Below are 19,535 nucleotides of genomic sequence, written 5' to 3' on the forward strand. Positions count from 1 at the left end.
AAATGAACACACACATACACACACTCCAGTTAGCAGGAGCCAGATGGGGTCCTCTCGACACAGCCAGGAGCAGCAGTCCCTGAGGATCGCTCTCTGTGAGCTCTGGGAGTTGGTGAGTTCCCCACTGACAGCAGTTACAGAATCGTCTGGCAACGTCCTGTTGCCTTCGTATACAGGGTGGAGTTGGGTAACTGCACTGGGAGGAAGGGAAGGTAGACCTTAAGAAAACATGCTGCGTGAGCAAGGCCAAGTGTGTCCACAGACATCGCCGCAAATGGACAGAAAATACTGCCCATTCGGACTGTCCAAAAAAGAAAAATAATAATGTTGATTCAGATGATCTTGATGATCCTTAGGATCGCTGGATAACCACTAAACTGTGGTGGACCGCAATCAGAACAGGACATGACTAAATGAGCTAGACATGCCGTACTGATGGCAGGGGAAAAAGGACTACATGTTTCTGTCGGCTTATCAGTAAAAAATTAAAGGCACTTTTCATGCGGGCAGAAAGTACACACTTGCGCGAGGCATCATCATCATCATCATCACCACACACACACACACAGATGATGTAGATGTTTTAAAATAGAACACTAGAAGGAATGTGAGAAACTTCCCAAAATAACATCCTATCTTCTCATGCAAGGTCAACAACCTTTCGACACGGCATCTTCAGAGATCTCCCGAGCCTGATCCAACACAACAAATTACAGGTGCCAGGGCAGGAGATGGCTCAAACACCTAACACTTGCAGGGGCGCATGATCAACGCAGGAGAATGGAGGAAAAAGACTGGGCCATAGAGTGCTGATGAGGAAGTGAAAAGCCAGCCTTCGACGTCCTGATGATGAATGGAACGTGGCTCAGCACAAACGGAGCAAAGCTTTTAAGGACATTAAGCCAAGACCTTAACGTGTGCCAAACTCTCTTTTTCCTCTCTTGCTCTCTCTCTCTCTCTCTCTCGCTTCCTGCCACACATGCAGACATATGCTCAGGAACACGAACATACTCCGACATGTACACACCTATATACATACATACAAGCTCCATCTTCTAAGAGCTCCATTTCTGCACAAAAATCAATGCGGATGCACTTCCCAACTGCGGAAGTGCAGCGGTAAGCTTACCTCCTCTGCATCGCCTCCTTGTGATCTTTCCATTGACTCATGTTCCCGGTAATTACGCCGATTACGACACTTGAGAAACAGACTGCAGGACTGTGAACCATGCAGAACACAACCCCCTCATCCCCCTACTCATCTCTCCCATTGCATACACCCCTCCATTCAACCAACCAGCCGCCATCTTGGCCTGACGACCCTACTAAAGTACCAAACTATGAAGATGAAGACGTACCTCTTATTCTCCCCACTAGGTTCGGAATCATCAGCAGATGACTGGGTAGAGTCTCATAACTTAGTTCCCACTGATGTGTGAGTGCAAAGTGAGCAATGCCCCAGATGCATGTGAAATTAGCAGGGTGAAACAAACACGAACGAAGCTCCATAGCCAAAATAGCACACCAACACCAAGTCATGTGACTGTGACAACTACTGAACTACTGAACGGTTGGAGGTTGGATTCTTTTTTTTTTTTTTTTTTTTGGGTCAGAGATTGTGCCAACATGCATGGAGGGGCATCAAACGCTACCGACAGCGCAATGGCAGCTCCAGCATGCTGTACAAAATGGAGAGCCAAGACACTCAGCATGATCGGGGAGCCTGTGAGCCTGTGAGCGATGGAACAAATGAAACCTTTTTTTTAACCTGGTGGGTGTAAAATCCCCAGGTGTGACTCTGTGGCCACGCATGCGGGGCAGCAAGTCCCCTGGGGTGCCCTGGCGTGATGGGGGTCGCTCTCGCTGGATGATTCATTTCACCATGATCCTGGCACCTGCCAACTGGGGGACGGTGAGACGTCCCTACAACACACAAGCCAAGCAACAGGAGGAAAGGAGGGAGGGTGGATGGCAGAGATCCAATTACTTCTGCTATCCTTCCCACTCCAACCCCCACCTGCCCCGCCCCCCCCTCCCCTCCACTCTCTCTCCCTTTCTCAAGGATAGCAGAGACCCTTGTACCTAAAGCATTCCTCTTGGGGTATTAGAGCACAAAGGGGCTATTCTCTAGAAAATACCCCATTAATAACAAACCTAGGAAGAGAAGGAGAGGCAGAGAGGATGTACGATGAGAAGTGAGCTAGAGAGCCTCTTGTTGATTGCGGTTACCTTCAGAGGGCTCGCATCACTGCAAAAAGAGACAAAAATAGAAAGTAGGCTCTCTCAGTTCACAGGTACTGTCAAAAAAAAAGAGAGCAAGCTATACCCACATAATGCTGTACCTACATAATGTTTATTTTTAGTCCTATCCACTGCTGTTGAAATCAGTGTAGGTCACAGGACAGGGTGCTCACACGGCATTACACATGCAGCCACCAGTGACACGCACATCCTACAGATAGGAACCGCAGCCTGCCTGCGTGGAGCAAGCAGCACAAAGGAATGCATGCAATGGCTTGGTGTCAAGAGGGCAGACAAAAGAGAAGTAAAAGACAAGTAAAAGAGAGAGAGAGAGAGAGAGAGAGAGAGTGTGAGAGAGAGAGAGCAGCAAGATGGAGGGATGGAGGGTGAATCATGGCAAGAGAGAGGAGGAGAGAGACAGAGAGGGTGTTCAGGGGAGCCCAGGGCTATGTGTGGAGAGCTTCTACTGCAGCACAAGTCGTGTTATCAGTGTGCTAGTTGTGGCTCCTGACAATGGCGGGTGTTTGTGCATGCTCAGTGGTGTTCTCTTCTCTGCGACTAGCGTGGAGATAGGAGGACTCCCGTGGGACAGGCAGCAAAACACAGCTCTGTTTCTTTCTCTTCTCTCGTTATGCTTCATCTTTCTGTCACTCTCTCTTTCCCTCTCCACTGTGCGTCTGCCTCAGGCTGTGGTGCTGTACCACTGGTAAGCAGGCTTCAGTCACAACCTACAGCCCTCACTATGCACAACACAAAATGCTAGATCCAGAAGTGTGTGTGTGTGTGTGTTTGTGTGTGTGTGTGTGTATGTGGGGGGGGGGGGGGGGGTGGGGGTAAATGATACGCACTGCTGCTAAAGCATAAACAATGCCATAGTTGGCTACATCTTTCCCTGCTAGACATTCAAATTTCACTACATTTTTCTCAATCCATCATTCCCTTTCCTTCCATACCTGCACCTACTGAGTACTCTGGAGATGTACATACCATCTGAATCTGAATCTTGACTGTTTTATCATCTTCCACACTGGCCTTCCCCTCCCTCTCTCTCCCTTCCTGTCTCCACCCTCTCTCCTCCAGATATTCCCATCTGTCCAGTTCCTTCCTCTGCTCATCCCTTGCCATTGGGCCTTTTCATGTTCCTCCCAGTCTCCATCAGCAGAGAGAACTGTGCCCGTCGTGCTCCCCATGTCCCCTGGCCAGCTGGCTGAGGATGGTTGATCTCAGTGGAGCTGCAGGCCCAGAGCGTGGTGGAAACGTGGGATCACTTGGGGGGCTCTCTGCTGCACCGGCAGGGAGAGGAAGCCTGATCAATTATGGATGAGCCACCTTAAATAGATGTGCAGTGGCGGGCGCTCCTTTTGCCTTTCAGCAAGTCATTCGTCTGCTTCTCACGGATGATCGGAAACCGTCCTGAAGCCTGGTGCCCCTCCACCTGTGGTTGGTCGCATCATCGCCACCATCATCTCACACATCAGCACACTCAAATGTGTGTACCATCATCTGGTCACGCACACACAGACAAACACGTTTGTATATGTGCTTGTCATCCTCTGATTTCTCATTTCACCACCTAGCTTTTCCCGGACGGGAATCAGAGTCAAAAACGGTTTGCCGTAAATCATCTTCCGAGAGAGCAATCACACAAGTACAAAATGTTCCTGTCAATCCAACGCTGGGTCTCCTCTCTGTTCTTGGAGAGTAGCCTCTCACTGCTCCCATAAAGAGTCTCTCTCTCTCTCTCTCTCTCGTCTGCTCCCTGGGTGCATTAGCCTCCTGGTTGACGGCTAATGGGCCTCCTCTCCGGATGAGGATGGAGCCAGATAGTGCAAGGCCAGCTCCCCTGGGGGCTCAGCGCTCCACGGCAGGACGGGCTCACACACACCCTGAGAACTCGGTGCCCCTCTCCCCCCGGACAACAGCCCCATTTCCGGCCCACCTCCCCTTCGCTCTGGTCTTACTCCTCAGGAGTCTTAGCCTTTTGAAGAAAAAAAAAAAAAATCAGATACCTAACACTAAAAAGATTGATGTCTGAAGGCAATTACAGATCAGCAATAAGTTCACTGCATCCCAGTGAGCTTAGCGGAAAAAGCACACAACAGAAATAACCTCCTCACATCCCTGTGGATATGTGTTAAGGGATTTAATTACATTGCTTGACTGAGTTAAATCAAGTCAAGCCATTTAATAACTGAAAACCAAAGCCCCAATGTCTAAAATCTGCACAGAGTGATTATGGAATGAGATCTAATTTGACAGTAACTCAAAATGGCTTTAAACCTGATTATCTCTTCAGTCCTGGAGAGCAAGGAGGTCTACAACTTGAATATGCAGTGGGACAGACAAAAACTGGCAACGCATGGTCCTGCAGAAACCTGATCCAGCAGACTGGCCTGCATGTTTACAAGTCTTGCGCCATTGATTACTACTGTGTGCAACTCCAAACTCGGGACCCATGCACACACAAACTCACATGCTTTTTCTCTCTTTACCACACACACACACACTTTTTCTCTCTTTACTACACACACACACACACAATCACTCTCTATACACACACACACAAACTCACGCTTTTTCTCTCTTTACTACACACACACACACAATCACTCTCTACACACACACACACACAACAAAAAAAGCATCCTGCCCTGAGATTTTAACGGCATCTTCCCTTTTATTTAGTCCTAGCCCCCACCTCCCACCACCACCCTGAGTGAGCATGCAGAAGCGATCGCCACCTTACCCTTCCTATTGTAGAGCCACAGCATACAGTGTCGGAACATAGCAATGGATGGAGGCATGGAGGTGAATGTGTCAGGAGGGTGGCGTGAGCTGGGCGGTGAGAGGCGTGAGGATGGGGCAGCGAGAGCAGGGGGGCGACTAGAGAAGAGAGTAGAGGAAGAGGAGGAGGAGGAGGAAGAGGAGGAGGAGGAGGAGGAGGAGGAGGAGTGTAGCCACCTGACATAGAGGAGGAGGAGAGAGAGCGCCGAGTCGTCTCACGGACCCACCAGCAACCAGCTACTAGCAACCAGCAGCTGCATGTAGAGCCACTTTGCCCAGAAGCCAAACTGCTGTAGAGGAGAGAGGGTGCTGTTTTTAGCGGGGTGGGGGTGGGGGGGGTGGGGTGTTGGTCATTCTCTCACACCCCCTCCCTGCTGCTTCCCTGATCTTCAGCACTGGCAGTCCTGGGCAGGGGTGTGGTATGGACCCAAGCGCCAGACAAACGCTAACTCTCTCGAAGGTCTCAAGGCAGTTCAAATGAGGGTTATTCCCTTGAAGTCCACTGTTCCTGATACTGCCGGAGAGGAGTGGGGGGAATCGGAGCTCACAGTGTCAGTGTTCCAATGGCAGCCAATGTGGGGAAAAAACATCAAAGAGGGTCCACCGAGTCCCCCCCACCCCCTAACCACCAGCTCCACCACCCTCCGCACACCCTCAAAACAAACATTCCACCCTGCCCGTCCTCGTCACGGCTGATTTGGGAAGCCGTCTGACGACAAAAGCCCTCCCGCGGTGGAGGAAAGATCCACACAGAGCACTGGCACGAAAAATGTGTGTGTGCGTTAGTGTGCGTGTGTGTGTGTGCGCGAGTTAGTGTGCGTGTGTTGCATCAGTGTACTAAGGTGCTGGAATAATCTCATTATTAAACAATGAGAGGAATAGTGGCAGAGACTAACAGCGATGAATAATGATAACGGAGTAGAGAGAGAGAGAGAGAGAGTGAAGTGGGACAAGAGAGAATTGGATATTACAGAGAGAAAAAAAGAGGGATGAGAGAGCGTGTGTGTGAGAGAGAGAGAGAGAGAGAGAGAGAGAGAGAGAGAGAGAGAGAGAGAGAGAGAGAGAGAGAGAGAGAGATGTTAGTTACATGTAGGCACGTGAGTCACCGGCAGCATGCTGCAGCGCTACAAAACAGAAGCATGGTGGGAGGGCAGTCAGAACGGGAGGACGAGATGAAAAGATGAAAAGGTGAAAACAGAGAGAGAGAGAGAGAGAGAGAGAGAGAGAGAGAGAGAGAGAGAGAGGGGAAAAATAAGACTGGAAAAAAGGGATAGCCACTCACCTTGAAAATGGAAAGTCTTCTGGTCCACGGTGATGGTGAACGTGCTGTCGTCCTCGTCATCGATTCCTATCACAGCACCCTGAGAGACGGCAGAGAGAGATAGAGAGAGAGAGAGAGAGAGAGAGAGAGAGAGAGATAGATAGAAAGGGGAGAAAAAAGAGAAATGGGAACCAGTCAGACAGAGCACGACGTCACTGCCTCTCCCTCCCTCTCTCCAACACAAATAGAGAGAGCCGGGAGGAGGAGATGGGAGGAGACGAGGGAAGGGGGGGGTCTGGGTGGAGTGAGGAGGGGAAGGGAGGGTGGGACAGGACCAGGGGAATTAGGAAAGAGTGAGAGTGCAAGAGAGAAGGAGGAAGGGAGAGACAAAAAAAAAAGACGGAGTGATTGTAGGATGAAGACATAGAAAATTAGAGACCAGCAAAACATACTTAAAATGAGAAAAACAGAGAGAGGGAGAGAGGCAAAGAGAGGGAGACCAGGGGGAATGGCTCACTGGAGTAGTGGGATTGCTTGTATGTGTGATTAACCACTTCTGCCTGGCACACTGGCCCCCACTGCAGACAGAATGGGTGTGTGCGCGTGTTTGTGTGGGTGGGGTGGTTAACGTAGCAGCAGAATGATAGTGGATTGTTGAATCCTTAGCTAGAGGCTGAAAAATGCTTTGAAGACCGCTTTAAAGGCCAAAATGGAAATTCACTGAGATGGCAAGCTGTTAACAGACATTTTACTGGTTAGAAATCTGATTAACTGAACTCATTAACATGAACTGAACGCCATACAGGCATGCAGGCAAGTCAAGTGCAACAACACACTTTTTGACCAACGCATATTCTACTCTAGACTTCAGTCTTTGATTTGTGCACAGCGAAGGCAGTTATGTGGTTCGGGTGGAGAAACTGAGTCGTGTGTCTGTTGAGGTCATAGTACAAGTTGATCTGTCTTTAAGGGCGTGCTAATCATGAAGAGAGGCCCCAGGGGAGAAGACAAAATGGCTTGCTCTTCCTCCATGACTGACACACCAGTTCAGCTCAGAGCAGTTGGGCCATTTCTTAGTAATTCCATTACAAGTCATCTGACCAATGGCAGGGACAGACTTGGTAAAATTAGACCCAGACATGCAAGCCTTACAGTCTATGAAAGCAGTCAGCCCGAGAATGCACGGAGACCAAGATAAACTTATAATAAAAGTGCCAGAAAAAGGACATCTGTAAAAGATCATTCGAAATACAGGCTGATTCCATCATGGGTTTTGTAAATGAACAGCCAGTGGGACTCCACGGATGCCAACAGAATACCAACTACCCAAGAGTGAAAGATCAAAAATCACCGCACACTGATCACTGTAAACTTCATATTTATTTTAGAACGAACAACGCGTTTCGCCTAGCGCTTCATCAGGTTCGCTCTGTACCATCTACCTTGTAGTACTCATGCCAGTTAAGCTCAGCTCATGCCTTCATAAAAAAGGTATTCAATTAAGGAAATGAAAGACAGACTGAGAGCCTGTCTAAATGGAAAGATATGAGGCATCTGAGAGACTATGTAATGCGCATGAATAACAATTGCCGTCAATGCAATGCTGCCATCCAGTGGCACAAAAATGACATTGATTTCTATTCACTATTACAACATCTGCTGAAAATGGATTCTTCAGGGTGCTGAGAAGGTCAAAATTATAGGGAGGGATGGCAAAAACTAAAAGGAAAGTGATAAGCACTGTTCAGTATCAGATACAGATATGCTGCATCTAATCTGTACCGTCACCTAAACATTTGTTTGTGAGGAGCTGTCAGAATGTAAGGCCTGCTACTTCTCATTTAGCAATGAAGACAGCCACTTATCTTTAACCTCTGCTTCACCACCTCAACAGCCTAAATGAAGAACATTGGCAGAAACAACTTGAGCTTTCACTTAATTCCATTCATGAGCAAGAAGCATTTGCTGTGAAATTCTCTTGGCTTATCATTAAGACAAACAAGAGCTTAAGAGCCATTTTGTCTTCTCCCCTGGGGCCTCTCTTCATGAACAGGCGCCGACAAAGGCAAAAATGTGCCATTCCACCATATCTGTTATCACCGGCCATTGCAGAAAACGGCATCATGCCAAAAGGGGCAGAAATCGCCTTAACCTACAGCAACTTAAACGGTCCTCACCTACAGAAACCTCTTTCTCCATGGGCTTGTGGAACTGTCAATCCGCAGTCAACAAAACGGACTTCATAGCTGGCTATGCCAACCATCTTTCGTTGGAACTCCTTGCTCTCACTGAGACTTGGATCAAACCAGAGAACACAGCCACCCCGGCTGCACTCTCCACTAACCTTACACTATCCCACACCCCTCGTCCATCTGGACGAGGAGGTGGGACGGGCCTGCTGATCTCCAACAAATGGAAATTCACCCCGCTACTGCCTTCAAACAAATATGTCTCATTCGAATTCCATGCCATCACAGTGATCGCCCCAGCAAAACTCTACGTGCTGGTCATCTACCGCCCTCCAGGCCAACTAGGCGACTTTTTGGATGAACTTGACACTCTGCTGTCCTCCATCCCTGAGCATGACTGTCCGCTTCTTCTTCTCGGCGATATCAACATCCACTTAGATGCCCCAGGCTCAGCGGACTTTCTGGCCCTGATCCACTCCTTTGACCTCAAACTGGTTCAAAGCCCACCGACACACAAAGCTGGCAAAGAGCTTGACTTGATCTTCACTCGGAACTGCAGCACAGACACCCTCACGGTGACGCCTCTCCATCTTTCTGACCACTTCTTCATCCGGTTCAACGTCAGCCTGACAGAACAGCCTCCGGCTCCTCAGCCGATGGTCACGTTCCGCCGCAACATCCGGAACCTGTCTCCAACGCACTTTTCCTCTGTGGTTGCCTCCGGTCTACCTCCACTCAACACCTTCTCCTCTCTGGAGGTTAATGAGGCCACAGACTCGCTCTGCTCCACACTGAGCTCGTGTCTAGACGAGCTGTGCCCTCTTACCACAAGGCCAGCTCGATCCAAACACTCTCATCCATGGCTAAATGATACCCTCCGATCGCAGCGCACCAGACTCAGAGCCGCGGAGAGGAAATGGCACAAATCCAAACTAACTGATGACCTCAAAAACTACCAGACACTCCTGGCCTCCTTCTCAGCCAGCATCACTGCTGCTAAGACGGCTTTCTACAATGACAAAATCAACAGTGCTACAGACACTCGAAAACTTTTTTCAACTCTCAAATCGCTACTCAACCCTCAGATGCCTCCTCCTCCATCCAGCCTTACTGCAGATACCCTCGCCTCATTTTTTACAAACAAAGTGGCGGCAATCAGCAGTCAATTCTCTACATGCCCACTCAACGCATCGGACTCAGATGCCGCACTCCTACAACCTCTAGGGACTGCTGGAACATCTTTTTCAGCATTCACGCCTCTCTCCGAGAATGAAGTATCTAGACTCCTGACATGCAGCCGTCCTACCACATGCTCGCTGGACCCTATACCTACGAGCCTACTTCAGTCCATCAGCCCGACCATCGCACCAGCTATCACACACGTGATCAATGCCTCGCTAACCTCCGGCACATTTCCAACAGCGTTCAAAACGGCCCGGGTAACACCGTTACTTAAGAAAGCTTCTCTCAACCCTGCTCAAGTCGAGAACTACCGCCCTGTCTCACTCCTGCCTTTCTTATCCAAAGGCATTGAACGAGCAGTCTCCAAACAGGTCTCTGACTTCCTTTCACAGAACAACCTTCTGGATCCAAATCAGTCTGGGTTCAAAAGCGGCCACTCTACCGAAACGGCTCTGCTGTCTGTAACGGAAGCCTTAAAAGAAGCCAGGGCGACCGCTCGGTCATCAGTACTCATTCTGCTTGACTTATCGGCTGCCTTTGACACGGTTAATCACCGCATCCTTCTCTCTATACTCGCTAACATGGGAATCTCTGGTTCTGCTCTCTCCTGGTTTGAATCCTACCTCACAGGACGCTCGTTTAACGTATCATGGCTTGGTCAGCTATCTGCACCTCACCATCTCACCACAGGGGTCCCCCAGGGCTCAGTACTGGGCCCCCTTCTCTTTGCTATCTACACCACCTCCTTGGGACAGATTATCCGTTCGCATGGCTTCTCATACCACTGCTATGCAGACGACACACAGCTCTATCTGTCCTTTCCACCTGATGACCCCTTGGTTTCAGCACGGATCTCGGATTGCCTCTCAGACATAGCTACATGGATGAAGGCACACCACCTCCAGCTGAACCTCTCTAAGACTGAACTGCTGGTCCTCCCAGCTAAACCTACCATACACCACGACATCAACATCAAATTTGACTCTCTGTCTGTTTCACCTACCAGGACTGCAAGAAATCTAGGAGTTGTTCTCGACAACCAACTAAACTTCTCAGATCATGTTGCCTCAGTCGCCCGGTCATGCCGTTTCGCACTCTACAATATACGGAAAATCAGGACTTACTTAAATCAAGATGCCACCCAACTTCTGGTTCAGGCAATAGTCATCTCACGACTCGACTACTGCAACGCCCTCCTGACAGGTCTCCCAGCCTGCGCAGTGAAACCACTTCAGATGATCCAGAACGCGGCGGCGCGCCTGGTCTACAACCAACCCAAGAGGGCACATGTTACCCCGCTACTCATCCAGCTACATTGGCTACCTATGGCGGCCCGCATCAAATTCAAGGCTCTAACGCTTGCCTACAAAGTAGTCTCCGGTTCTGCTCCCACCTACTTGAATGCCTTCATACAGACATACGCTACCTCCAGACCGCTGCGCTCCTCAGACGAACGACGTCTAGCTCTACCTCCGGTACGCTCAGGCCAATCCAAACTTTTCTCATCTGTTGTTCCTCGCTGGTGGAACACACTGCCAGCTCCTACAAGGGCAGGGACATCCCTCTCCATTTTCAAAAAACTCCTGAAGACCCAGCTCTTTAGAGAACATCTCCTCTCATAGCAACACTTACAAGTCTTGCTGATCCTAGCACTCACCAGCCGTCTTAAACTGACACGTAACTGTTAAAAACAGCACTCACTGATGCACTTATTCTTACTGTACTTTAATGTTTTTCTAAATTGTCCTAATATTGTTGAGAATTGCTCTAAACTTAAACTGTTTACCATGTTGTTAGTCGCTTTGGCTAAAAATGCGTCAGCCAAATGTAATGTAATGTAATGTAATGTAATGTAAAAGAGAGCACTGCTTACTTTAACCACACCCCAAAATGATATAATTGAAAAGAAAATGACAGAGCTCTCTCTATCTGCCAGATTTAGTGGCCATGACCCAATATCTGGTCTTTCTTTCCTCCTTTCCCAGCATGCTATATCAGCCCCAGAGACATAGGGAAGTGAGCGATTTGTAATAAAAGTAAGGAAGAAAAACTAGAGTGTGAAAAGGAAACATGCTGTCAACACCTTACCCTCAGACGGACACAGCCTCTTCTGGAGCCACGCATCATTTTGTCTTTGGACTGTGGACAAAACAAACAGCCAAACGGCAGCAGTCAGTAAAAACAGAGAGCAAGAGGTATTTACAACATGCCTAAAAACAGGTTCTTCGGCCCTGCAAACAGAACTAGTAAATGAAGCATTATTTAGGCCTTGTATTTTATACTTCAAACAATGTCCTGGTAGGCTACTTCAAACGGTCAGTAGGTCAGAGGCTAACAAGGCTATACAAAATTAAACTTATGAGAATGTAGTTGAACAGGGAAAGGTAAGCAGAATAGTTTGGTGGCTAACAACACATGACAACAATTGGGGATATTTCTGCGTGGTGACGCTGAGTGGTGAAACGTGTTCAGTAGGTCTGCATTTTTTGAGGGTATTCAAATAGTAGTACTCAAATGTGAGGCACTTTCATGATCAGGTGCCTAGTGTCGGAAACATTTTAGTTCAATTGTACAGTGTTCCGTGCACTCTACTTTATGCATAGTGTTGTTGTAGCTCAACGTGATCTTGCACTCCTTGTGAAATACTAGCCTAGATGCCCTGCAATGGTATCTTGTTTTCAGTAATCACAAAGCGAGAGCCAAAGAGCTAGTATTACACCCGCCCCACTCCTAAAAAAAAAAAAAAACGAAGGCTGTGATAAAGGTGATCCTAGATGTCCAACGTTAGCTGGCAAAGCTGGCATTAGCTCTCTGGCTTCACAAATTAACTTTGCGACGAGGGGGCGTAAAGGCCTAGCCACTAGCTTGATTTAATAGTTTGCAAATGAAACCTATACATGTAACGCAGGTCAGTTCCAAATAATGTGTGTGTGAATAAATAAGTACCGAAAGCAAGTTTGACATCCACCAAAACAGCTGTTTTTGCATATTTTACCACTGTGGGAACTCCTTGCTATGCACAAGCAAAGCTGGTAACTTGGCCCACAGCATAACAAGTTTGGTAATATTATATTACCAAGTTTGGTTACATTCTCAGTATTTTGTTCAGTTATATGTAGGGGCTAAGATAGCTGGAAAAATGCCACACGTGGAAGCCCCCACCCTTTAAATGTTGCTGACAAGCTGTATCGATGGCTAGTTAGCTAGCTAGCAGTACGGGGCCAAAGGTAGCATCTTCACTACGTTTGGGATGTTGCTTCACTGCAAAGTTGTTGAACACACAAGCAAATAAAATCAAAGGATGTATGCCACCATTTGTCAAGGAGCTTTAAAGAATTGTCCTGATAGGTCAATACTACCGTCAGTGAAGTAAACCCGCCCCATGTACCAGCTGAGATATCCAACTACTGGCAACAGGCCTCCTGCCCATACTGTTTTCATAGACCGAAGGTATGTCCCTAGCTAGCCGACACAGACCTCTGTCGTAGTCTCACACTTTTCCAAGTATCTGTCTTAGAAATGCTTACCGTATAATACGACAGCAACCCAGCATTGTAATCCAAAACAAACCACCGATACTGCCAACCTTTCATGACGTTAGTCCATTTGCTCAGCGGTCCTTCCATGATGGACGCCATCTTTACACTTGGCCGCGGTTCCGAGGGGAGGAGCAAATGCGAAAAAAAAAAAAAAACATAGATGGTACGTCATCACCTGACACAGCGCGTGTGTGGAGCTCAGGTGGGACCTAGGCTTTTCTACACTGTCTGGATAGCTACCTTTTTTACTGGTAGATTGTTTAGAGTGACACATGTCTGACTGGATTACACATGGGGATTTGAAATGAAGGATGTAATAGACTATTTCTATCACAGATAGGCTAAAAGATTCCAATCAATAGGAATATTTAATGAAATTTCAAGATGACAAAGCAGTCATCCTAAAAAGATTGTCTCAGAATGCTACCTTTTGTAGCCCACTGAATGTTCTCAAAAGTTACACTTATTTCTCATGGATAAATTGTTAATGTTAATAATGAATCAAATGTATTAGTTACTTTTAAATGAATCCAGTCCCTGCTACTGACCCACTAACATAAATGTCAAAACATACCACTACTAGTAGGCCTAGGCCTATGACTAAAAATAGTAGCCTGCTCATAATATTTCTAAGAATAATACAAAGTTTCATTAAACAAGATTGTTTTAAATAACACAATAGGCTCATTTTCTTCAAAGACAAATTGAAAAGATGCAGAACATTGTATTCGTAAACATTTTTTATTGATTTATTATTTACAACAAGTTGAACACTGATAAAAGAACTTCACAGTAATATACTATTAAATGTGAGCTTTAAATTAGAAACACACAAAATATATTTTTACAAAAAGAAAAAAAAATACTGTGTTAAATTTGTTAACCTCTGCCATTTATTTCTTAAAATCCCTGTTAAATTCACATATATTCAAAATTAAGAGTGTTCCATTCTCATTGCACTTTTAAGGACTGAAGAATAAGTGGCCTTTGGTATAAATGATGCTTACATACAATTTCTTCAGCACTTTTTAGACCATTAAAAGAGACAGCCTCCAAAGGAGTTTCCAGGATAATAATAATAAAAAAAAATGAAATTAAATGGAAAAATAAATTAAGGCATCAAATAAATAAAGACATATTGTCTAAAAAATTAAGCCACATTAACTAAGTATCAGTTGACTGAAATGGGACATTCCGAAACCAAAATACTTTAAAAGACACAGCCATGTGTTCTGGTTATGCATGACCTCTTAATAGATTATGTGACAGATTGGCATCCAGTGCACTAGCCTCGTGACATCAGTTTTGATGATGCAAAAGGCAGTGAGAGAAAAATACATATTTGTAATGCACTCATTTTCCCAGAACATTTTGTATATTCCTCAGTTTGAACGGTGATGAAGAACTGATGAGTTTTTATTCTAAAGGTCACATTGTTAGAAGAGCAGAAAACCTTGACCATTACAGAAGGCGAAAAAATAATCGTCAAAGCAGGCATCAAGAACAATATTTATATATTTTTAAAGAATAAGGGGCAGAGTTGAATATATCTACTTTTTTTTCTTGAAAAACATTTACCCCATGTCAATGGTAAAAGCATGGGTGCACAATACAGTAAGCATGTACCAGGTGTGTGTAACTGCATTACCTTTAAGCATTAAGTGAAGAACTTGCAGGCCGTTGTAAAAAGGCTGTGGTACAGGACATTAGGCTGTGACCAACTAATCTGCAAGGCATGGGCTGCCAGCACCTTTTATTTAACATGCAATACATGATGGCAGGTTTTTCTGTTTAGTGGGACAATAAATTGCTACGTGGATACGGGGCTTGGGGAAGAACCGACCATGTCTCTTCACTTAGTAGTGCACAAAACAAATCTTTTACTGAAGGCACCGTACACCATAAAGGGAAATATGTCCAGTAGGTAGAAATGCTATCATTTGAAATGAGATGCTTAATAAGAATGACACATGGTGGTAACTGGTTGGTCAGAGGGAAACTGTGCAACATTCTACAAATCCATCATGTTGTAAGAACAGGACTGGAAAAGACAGAGCTGTAGCAATGACATGCAAGAAGCTCAACTTTCAGTCATTCCATTGCTGTTTCCATAGATTATACAAAGGTCTACATGATAGAACTACAAGAAGCTAAGCCATAAATACCTTCCCTGTTTTAAGTTCTCTCCAGTGTAAATGATCTACTGCTATTGAGACATGTTGAATGAGCAACACATACCATTAATTAACCTAACCAATTTCTTACATTATGGAGCTCTCTTATGTTTAAGCATTTGATGTTATAAATGTTAATACATTGTTTTTAGTGATAGTCACTTCACTTTTTGAATTATTTCATTTTTTGTGTTATTATTGGCCAAACCTCTGTTAACTGGAAACTGAAGGCCAACTCATTTTAGTGAATGAAATAATAAAGTAAAGACAGGCTCTGGAAAATTCAGACTCCACGGACTGGACCACTAGCCTGGAAATCGATAACTCTTCTCTACAGCGACACAATGCATGCCTGGGCAGGAAGAGGAAATCAGATTTCCTTTAGGCTTATTTTGAACATGGCAGCCGATGTATTCTAATATCGGACTCATACTGATGGCAAAGACTTCAAATGGGTGCAACACTGCACACCTTCCAATGGATAAGGGGTGGGAAATGAACAATGGAAAGACAGAACATTCCAACATTTGAATCAGAGAAAGACAGAGATGAAGAAAGATGGAGAGTGATGGAGAGAGAGGAAAGAAAAAGAGAGAGACAGACAGAGCAAGAGAGAGAGAAAGAAATAGAACCCAAGACAGCATACATTCATAGTGTAGTTGAAGCAATGGGGGATGGAGTGTCTCCCACGTTCATTTCTGCATTTTAACTCTAAACATCAGTCCAGCTGTATACATCCCAGTACCCAAGGGTAATGTGACATCCATGAACTTTCCTGGACATGAAATAATGCACAATATTTACAAAAGAAAAGGTTTTTAAAAACATGATGTCTGTGCTTTTAATAAAAATAATTTAAAAATTCAAGTTTATACACAAACATATTCTAAAGTGAAACCATTAGGCTACCGCACAATTTTTGTGCAGGTATAAAATTATAATAGAAAACATAAAAAAATGAAAACGCACCTCTGAAATTCAACTTTCAACTTTGCTCTTAATGTGATGAATTGGAAATGTGATGGGCCTAAGATGCTATTGATCAAAGTTGCATTTTAGTGTATGACAAACCAGGCACATTGGGACAGAACTGATGGATTTCAGTACTGTTCAAATCTGAAGGCAACTTCTCCTATACACACACGGCCTGACCCTTTCCAATCATTAATTGTTACAGGGCCCTACCCGGCACCCAGCAAATGAGAACATTAACGAGTGACTTACAAACTCAAATAGCACCACGAGTACTCCTCTTGAGATGAAATGTATATGGCTCAATTTAACCAAAGGGGGCTAACCTTGTGGCTATAGACCATGAATGGTTTTGGCTGATCACCAATGAAGGAACTAACTGAAAACAAGTTAACAACTAAACTGAACCTACAGACACTTCTGGCTACATGGTACCCTCTCTTTGTAGAATGGTCCAGGGGATTAATAACGTTGATCTACACTTGTCCCACACAGCACACATCTGTTCTACAGCCCTACCAGTTCTTGTGAGGTTTGTGCACTGGGGTTTGATGGCATCCAGTTACAACAGATATGCATGTGAGTAATCTATAGTGTCACCATGTGTGGGACTCCTCCCAAAGGTGTGAACCACTATCGTTACTACCGTGTTTGTGTTTCAAGACATTGGTGGCACTTTAATGTGTAGACTCATCATGCCTGTTGCGGTCAGTAACCCTGATTGACTGAACTTTGACATGATGTGTTTTGATTGGCATGTGATTTAGTCAGTCAGAGATAGTCATCTGAGTAACTCAAACTACTGGTAGTTTGGTGTACATGACAAGCTTATATACATGTTCAGAACTGTGTTCTCCACCGGTCTATACTGAGAATCAGCTGTAAACAATACTGAGACTGTCTGTAGTATTTTGTGTGTGTGTTTGTGTGTGTGTTTGTGTGTCTGTGTGTGTATCTGAGGTACTTCTGAGATTTGCACTCTCTGTCCCCCCAAAAGATTAAATAAACACTTGTTACAGAAACCCACTTTGTCATTTCCATTTTGTTGTGTTTCTGCAGTTTGAAATAAAAATGGAGATATTGGGAGATTGGAAGTTCAGAGGGAGTCAAAGGGGGGAAAAGGGGGGGTAAGGTCTTCACAGTGGCTACCTCTGCACCACGTCACTGATTTCTTTAATGCAGCTGTGCAAGTTGTCCAAAGCGGGAGTGTTCCCTAAACCCCCACCTCCTCCTCCTCCTCCTCCTCCTCCTCCACCTCCTGTCCCGGAGGAGGCGCGCAGCTCCTGCAGGCTGAGCTCCAATTTTCCCACGGCCTCGCGGAAAGCGAACTTGTTGCGCGTCTGGGGGATGCAGTCCACGTAGCCCGAGCAGTAGTTCAGGAGCTGGTGCCCGGCGTCCAGCACCAAGCTGCTGGACGCCGGCTCTGCGCTGCTGTGGAGCGCGCTGCTCAGGCTGTCGGCGCACTCCAGCAGGGCCTCCTTGCTGACCTTGTCGGGGAGCACGCGCTCCACCTGCTGCCGAGTTCGCCGCAGTGCCACCTTGGAGGCCACCGAGGAGGTGTGGGTGGTGGTGGAGGCGCCGTTGGCCAGCTTGGTCGGGGTGGAGGAGGGCGAGGGGGCCGGGGGCACTTGCGGAGGGGGCACGGCCGGCCTCCCCCGCTCTCGCTCCCTCTCCCCTCCTCCTCCTCCTCCCCGGCCTGAACGTTTCGTGGGCGTGGGCGCCTCGCCGTTGACCTCTGGAGGGAACTCGTCTGGCCCCTCCGCCCCGTAGGGCTGCGAAAGCGAGCGCAGCGTGGGCGGAGGAGGGGGTGCGCACTTGGGCTTGACCAGCCGTGGCCGGTCTCTATCGGCGGACTGGTGATCCGTGAGCAGCTTGAAGCGGTTGCCCTGCGAGTCCACCCCGACCAGGTGCACGTCCGCCGGGCTGTGTTTTAGCGTGGGCGAGATGACCACCGGCACCTTGTGGTTGTGCACGCCCGCTGAGCCACTTTTCGATGGCGACGACCAGCCCTGCCTGTCCTGTCCCCCCATCGTGTCCTGCTGACCGGCGCCATCTCCCTCGCCCCCTACGCCTGGGACCCTGGTGCCCGCCGTGGCGCCGCGCGGCAGCAGCTTGGCCTTGGGCCGCTCGCGGATCTGCGCCGTGCCCTCGTCCATCTTCCGGAGCGTGAGCGGCGCTTCTGCCGGCCGGCCGGGAGCCCCGTTCTCGGGCTGCGAGGTGGTGGAGGCCGTCCGCTCCAGCGGCGGCTTGCTGCTGCTGCTGCTGCTCTTGCGCGGCAGCGTCAGAGCCATCCGCTCCAGATCGGGAAGCCCCGCCGACATGGACGAGGTGGAGTTGGACCTGGGGAAGGGCTTCTCGTCCGAGCTCTGGGACTTGCCCCCGCCCGAGCGCAGCCCCAGGGTCTTCTTGATCAGGCGTGGGGTGAAGAAGCCGGCCAGGCTTCCCCAGCTGCTGCCGCTGCTGCTGCTGCTGCTACCCCCTACCTGTCCACCGGAGGGCGCACCGGGTTTCTGACCGAAGGCGGCGCCGCAGCAGCGCGCCTGGACGTGGTTGGCCTCGCCGTGGGACGGGGAGAAGCCAAGCCCGTCTGGGGGCGGCGGGGCGCAGAACGCCGCCGTGGGCTCGTACTTCTTGTGGGGCTGCGTCTCCATCTCTCGGAAAGAGCTGCTGCGCTTGGGGGGCATGGGAAGGTTCTGCTGGGCATGGGCAGAGGGAGAGGAAGAGGAGGAGGAGGAGGAAGACTTCTTCTTCATGAATGAGCTGAAGAAGCCGGCCTTGCGGTCCCGGGTGAAGGTGGTCTCCGAGCCGTCCTCCAGGAGGCTGCTGGGAGATTTGTCGCGCTGCTTCCGCGGCAACGCTGGGGAGCTGCCCGAACGGCCCTCCCCTCCCAACAGAGACGCCATCAGGCCTGGAGAGAGGAGACAAGATGGAGGACGATCAAAAAATGGCCCCCCATAAAATCCCCACCTTTACTAATGCAGCTTCACCAGTTGTGAAATTCTCAGAAATTGTCAAGACTGTCAGAAGAACTGATCAGAAAGACTTCAAACCACCAACAGTAAAGTGAATCCAGAAAAAAATACTTTTCATCTTTTTCTCTCTGATTGAAAGCATGATGAGTCATGGTTAAGATGATCACTTTCTCATCTGTCACGCTTTCCTACCTTGGGGGAAACCAGGTGCTAAAAATACA

At 47.6% G+C, this 19,535-nt stretch overlaps 2 protein-coding genes across 5 annotated transcripts in view; both read right to left on the minus strand.

The window, feature by feature from the left end:
• The window catches only part of osbpl9 (oxysterol binding protein-like 9), a 40,689-nt gene extending 27,382 nt beyond the window's left edge, over positions 1–13,307 (minus strand). For both annotated transcript variants that reach the window (XM_076278874.1, XM_076278873.1), the window contains exons 1-3: positions 13,185–13,307; positions 11,746–11,796; positions 6,308–6,386 (exon numbers count right to left, since the gene is read on the minus strand). In XM_076278874.1, coding sequence (XP_076134989.1) covers positions 6,308–6,386; positions 11,746–11,796; positions 13,185–13,295 — 241 coding nt within the window. In that variant the 5' untranslated portion in view covers positions 13,296–13,307. The remainder of the gene's footprint in view (positions 1–6,307; positions 6,387–11,745; positions 11,797–13,184) is intronic.
• A 651-nt stretch (positions 13,308–13,958) lies between these two features.
• Positions 13,959–19,535, minus strand: part of abl2 (c-abl oncogene 2, non-receptor tyrosine kinase) — a 51,483-nt gene continuing 45,906 nt past the window's right edge. For 2 of the 3 annotated variants that reach the window (XM_076278877.1, XM_076278879.1), the window contains one exon: positions 13,959–19,250. In XM_076278877.1, coding sequence (XP_076134992.1) covers positions 17,488–19,250 — 1,763 coding nt within the window. In that variant the 3' untranslated portion in view covers positions 13,959–17,487. The remainder of the gene's footprint in view (positions 19,251–19,535) is intronic. The other variant, XM_076278878.1, reaches the window with a different exon arrangement.

This window comes from Alosa pseudoharengus, unplaced genomic scaffold (genome assembly GCF_046254945.1).
Source record: "Alosa pseudoharengus isolate Yale_2024_CS ecotype anadromous, Long Island Sound unplaced genomic scaffold, YU_APseudo_1.1 YU_APseudo_1.1_scf_11, whole genome shotgun sequence".
NCBI classification, from domain to species: domain Eukaryota; kingdom Metazoa; phylum Chordata; class Actinopteri; order Clupeiformes; family Clupeidae; genus Alosa; species Alosa pseudoharengus.